Genomic DNA, 5,662 nt, shown 5'->3' with positions numbered 1-5,662 from the left:
CTCTCGCACCTATCTTGGCTTCAGCCCAATGCATTGGCGGTATAGGCAATGAGTGTTCCATGTGTATATGTTCTAAGGTAGATACGTACCCATATCTTTCTTCTTATACCATGGTTTGAACAAAGCAACTGGGAAAGAAATTCCCTACGACATCCGATGCGTTCCAAAACTTGTTGTAAACAGTACATTATGATTTTTTGTAGTTGCAGCGTCAGTGAGTTCGTTTGCGATCGTCACAATGCTTGGTGGAGTTTTTTGTAGCTTCGTTTTATTTCCGACATTTTAGAATTTCTAAACAAGTTCGGCAGAAACACAATTCAAGATTTCGAGCAGTTTCAAGTGTCATCACTGCTTACCGTAGGTTATCATTGGTAAATAAATTAATTACGGAAAATGAAGTGGTACCGTACCGATCCTAGCCGTTTCTAGCAGTTTCTAGCCGAGACATGGCACTGGCGGAATTCGGCTGCTCAATGCTAGTCGTGTAAAATCACATGAAATTGGCGAAATTGTCCAAGTTCATTTAAAATTTGAAATTGCCACGTATTGACACCTTGTTTCTGTTTAGCCGCACGTTATCGAAGCGATCAGTCGATCTGTTAACGGTGTGCAGTTTGTATTTTAGTCGTACGGCTGTCGTTCGCAAAGTCGCTACGTCGCGTCATGCAGGAAGTATGATATGTATGTATATGTGTCGTTGGCACAGTACTAATGATTTGCCGATAGTACTGGAAAGTATGTATGTACGCCGTAACATTGTGCGTTAACGTACATCGCTTCGAGTTAACCTATTCATTGAAGCTAGATGTGCAACTGTCATTTTGCGCAACGTTTTCCTCTCAGTACATAATCGCGGTTTTAATCTTTGCACCCTATGCGGCTTTTACTTCGTCGTCGACTGCTTTCGCGAGGAGGTATATGCGTTCATTCATATATTTTACAATAAGAATTTTGAGAAAAGAACGCTGCGTTTACATATTGCATTGAGAATGTAATAGAATAAACTTGATAAAACATGCATGTGTGACATACATGTAGTATGTATTTTTGCAGAATGAAATTTTTATCCTTTATTTTCCCTTAATATGCCTATAGCACAATGCCGAGTCCTATCATTCTTCTGCTTTCTTAATTTCTCGTAAATTGTATCATTCTTATTACATGTATTTTTTTTTACCTTTACTATTAGTCACGTATCAATACAATGAGTTAAATTTACAAATTTAAAATCATTTAGATTTTATAAAATGAAACTTTTCTATCTACAAGGTAAAATTTATCTCATTGATGATTTCTTATGTGCATTTTAGGTTACTTAAGTAGCAACAATGTCCGTACACTATAAATTTAAATCTACTTTGGATTATGACACTGTGTCATTTGATGGATTGCACATTTCAGTGGCAGATTTGAAAAAGGCTATATTTCATCAGAAACGTATCGGCAAAAATACAGATTTTGATCTGCAAATTACAAATGCACAAACAAAGGAAGGCAAATGTCTCAATTTTTCTTGAAATTTCTCATGACATTTCTTTTCTCCATCTTACGAAACTATACAACTATTGATTATATCATTAATAATATTCAGTAATCATATTCATCTCCTTAGATTATACGGATGATAATGCGCTAATTGCTAAAAATACTAGTCTTATTGTCGCTAGAGTTCCATTGACAGTACAACAGAAACGTTCTTGGGATCGAAATGAAACTCCTCCGTTTAGTAATGTAAAGGATGAAGCTAATTTAGGTAGAGCCGTAGATCTTACGAGATTAGATGGCTCAGAGGAAGATAAGATCCGTGCAATGATGACGCAATCGACTCAAGATTACGATCCGTCAAAGTATACAATTTTATATTTGTTGATTATATATATATATATATATATATATATATATATATATATATATATATATATATAATGTTTCATTAGTTACATGAAAATTCGTGGAGCCAATCAGACTGGTGATGTACCTGCAAATTATCGTTGTTATAAATGTCACCAGCCTGGACATTGGATCAAAAACTGTCCACTAGGCACAAATCAAGAGCCAATTGAAATTAAAAAGAGCACAGGTATCCCTAGAAGTTTTATGGTACCAGTTGAAGGACCTTTGGTACCTGGTGCTATGATGACACCTACAGGACATTATGCTGTTCCTGCTATTGATCAGTAAGTCACAATATGCATTACTAAATTATAAATATAATCAGGAATGGGAAAGTTTCTTTGTAAAAGTAATTAATTACAGTTACAGTTTTTCTTTTTCAAAAAGTAATTAATTACCATTACAAGTTATTGACTCTGAAAAGTAATTCGTTACAATTACTGAAAAAGTAACTTTAAGTTACTTTTAAGTTACTTTTTTCATCGGAATTTTTACTAGTAGTATCGATATCATTAGGACTATATTCAGAAACATTATCCAACTGCCTTCATGTATCGTTTTACCCTTGTTTTTCATCTAATATTAAACAAGAATGATACACGGGGTCATCAGAGTAATGCAACCTAAGACAATTAAAAAAAAACTGACTTACATTTATATGTTATACAAATTTTATTCAAAAAGATAAAAAAATTGTATGGCAAAGATTACGTTTTTAAGATAACGTTTTTCGTTAAAGTAATATAAATACATATGAATACGAATATGAAATAGCACACATATACAATATTTTTTGTAAAAAAAATTCTTTTTATATTCGGCTATAAAAGTTGTAAATAAATTCCAGCACTAATCCAAAATGGTCTACAACCGTTCATTGAGCGCTTTTGTATTTGATTGGTGGATTTCATTAGATCCAAAAATATAGACCAAACAGGTACAAGAGTTTATTGAACGCTTTAATTAAAATTCTTTTTTCTGATTAATCAAAATGTTTCGAAGTATTTGTAGCGCCAAGTGGACACTACCGCACACTAAATTGACAAATAAGTTCAAAATATATAAAATAACTATGAAAGTAACTATTAAATTAGTATCGATACTACTAGTTACTTAAAAGATGTAACTAAGTTAAGTTATAGTTACAGATGGAATGAAAGGAACAAAGTTAAGTTACGGTTACTGAAAAAAAGTAACTCTAACTGTAACTTTGTTACAAATAATGAGTTACTTCCCATCCCTGGATATAATACATATATAATTATCAAGTAAGAATATTAAAGCCTACAATGGTTGAAGCTGGATCTTTAATGTTTTAAATAATTTAATGTAAGTTACATATATATATATATATATTCTTGATGTATGTATAGTACACACACACACACACACACACACACACACACACACACACACACACACACACACACACCATATTTATTAGTCATTCGAACTACATACCGAATTGGTTTTCCAGATTTATAAACGCAATTAAACTACTGTGATAATATCACAAATTAAATTAAATTAACAAGCAAAATTTTAATAATTTTAATTTGATGCTCAATCTTATCATATTAGAGAGAAAGATGTTAATGTACTGAAAAATTGTAAATAAAGGACTCCTTACGTTTCTTATGGATTTTGATTCTCTGCCAAATCTCATATTTTGGGAAATTGTAGTTCCAGGTGTTCTGATTAAAAGTGTCAATGGGCGCGATCTCTTAAAATTAACAGTTTTCGAGATATAACTGTTCAAATAATTCTATTATTTCGGATATTGGACGATATAAATAATCCTGGTCCCACATGATCCTATAAACTTGAAAAAAAAATACTTAAATGAACCTTTTAACATGCCAAATAAGGCTGTCATAGTTGCATTTCGCTTCGCGATCTAAATTGTGCAGTTTATCAATTGTACAGTTTTTCAGCACATTAATATCTTTCTAATATAATACCGATAGAAATGTAAAATTAGACGTCAAATTCAATTTGATAATTATGGTAAAACGGTAATTTATTGGGAATTTTGATAAAATTTGGTTTTTTATAAAAAAAATTTTATGCACATAGATTTTATTTGTTTTTCACATTAATGCACAATATAAAACAATATTCTAATATTCTTATCGAAAGTATAAATCGCTAATGAAATAATAGGACTGTTCACTAAATCTAAACGTAAAATTTAATCGATGCTAAAATTCAATATATGGCTCAATATATGGTCAGTACATGGTTTTCAATATATGGTTCCTTTAGCTGCGTTCTGTTTCACGCATGATGCATTATTTATGATAAATTATGCACATCATGCGTGAAACGAAATATACCCCTAGAGATTTGATACAGTGACTAAAAAATAGAAAGCGATGCAGATTTAAAAAATTTCAGTATTTTTAAAATATAATACTTTGTTTTATATTTTAAAATCTAGCTTTTTATTGAATTACTTAAAATTATTCTATATTTCTCCATTTAGATATTCCGGCAATAGTGCAATTACAGAAAGATTATTTTATTTTTAATGCATAATTGTGTCTTTGTTTTTACTTTAGTAGAAACTTTAACAGTTTAATCGCTAAAATAGCAAACAAACAAATGAAAGTTTTATAAGTTTAATTGTAAAGTAAAAAATAAAAAAATACAAATAAAAAGATCAAAATATGTACAAAATAGTTTAAGGGGATGCTGGAGTGCCCTATTTTACCAATGAAGTATAATTAATTTTCCTCGACTCGGTTCTCTTAATTGCACTTACGGATTGAAAAGTTCTTCTCCATAATTAAAGTATTGATAACACAGGCTGCCAGCTACAATTTAATACGAAAAATGAAAGAAAATTAAAAATTGTGGTTTTGTCACTGGCTCTTGCAGTCAACTCGTCACAATATGTGCTGCATATAAGAGTTTCAGATTTTACCCGTTTAAAATAAGTAGCCAGCAGCCTACAGAAAACCTCGAAGAACAATCCTTGCTTTTAGAAACGAGGTAGAGACTTTAGTATAAGAGAAAAGAGTCGCCAAAAATTTCATTTGTATATTACGAGTGAAATTGACGTTAAGCTATGAAACCGAGCAGTATTTTAGTTGGTCTCTTTCTAAGAGATGGCGTTGCAATATGTTAAATAAGGACAGATGAATGCGTTTGAGCGAGACACAACGATATATAATAAGTATAAGAAATGAATGAAAGATGTCACTATTATCGAATTTGGAATTTTAAAAAGTCTGTACTATCGACTTCAATCAAGTTCGGCCGTCGATCCAGCATCCCCTTAATATTATTGTTGAATTAAACTATCCGTTGCACAATCTTATTGGTTTTATTATCAAGAAGACTTTCTATGATTGAAGATTGTAGATTTATTTCTATAATTAACAACGGTTGAATCGAACATCAAGCGAACATATATAAATTTTTTTAAATACCTTATTAATGGAATAAATTCTACATAATTGCTTATTAACTAATCGTAAAAGATGAGCTCACCGGGAACGCCGCAACCTCTAGGCTAAAGAACAAAATCCAGTCACCTTACAAGAAAAAAGAAACGATTTTTATCAACTCTAATTTTTCCGTTTTTCTTTTCTTACGCTCCTACTAACCTTTTAGTAACTTTACTCGAACCGAATTGTTATTACTAACTAACAATTGTAATATTATTTTAATATAAGGCTGCTTTCCTTTTAGGAGACACAGTCGACACACTTGACACAAATCGACACACGTCGCTTTCCATTTACAATTTTGTTCAAACTCAATC

The 5,662-nt window shown here is 31.3% G+C and overlaps 1 protein-coding gene across 4 annotated transcripts in view; it reads left to right on the top strand.

Moving 5' to 3' along the window:
* The first annotated feature begins 247 nt into the window (after nucleotides 1-247).
* Nucleotides 248-5,662, top strand: part of LOC108763772 (something that sticks like glue) — a 42,190-nt gene continuing 36,775 nt past the window's right edge. Inside the window, exons 1-5 of one of the 4 annotated variants that reach the window (XM_018511639.1) lie at nucleotides 248-371; nucleotides 430-914; nucleotides 1,311-1,494; nucleotides 1,613-1,847; nucleotides 1,938-2,177. In XM_018511639.1, the coding sequence (XP_018367141.1) occupies nucleotides 1,329-1,494; nucleotides 1,613-1,847; nucleotides 1,938-2,177 (641 nt within the window). In that variant the 5' untranslated portion in view covers nucleotides 248-371; nucleotides 430-914; nucleotides 1,311-1,328. Of the gene's footprint in view, nucleotides 915-1,310; nucleotides 1,495-1,612; nucleotides 1,848-1,937; nucleotides 2,178-5,662 lie in introns of those variants that run through there. The other 3 variants (XM_018511640.1, XM_018511638.1, XM_018511641.1) reach the window with 3 other exon arrangements.

Source organism: Trachymyrmex cornetzi, unplaced genomic scaffold (genome assembly GCF_001594075.2).
Source record: "Trachymyrmex cornetzi isolate Tcor2-1 unplaced genomic scaffold, Tcor1.1 scaffold382, whole genome shotgun sequence".
NCBI lineage: Eukaryota > Metazoa > Arthropoda > Insecta > Hymenoptera > Formicidae > Trachymyrmex > Trachymyrmex cornetzi.
The sequence above is the reverse complement of the archived record's forward strand: the minus strand, read 5'-3'. Positions and strand labels throughout refer to the sequence as shown.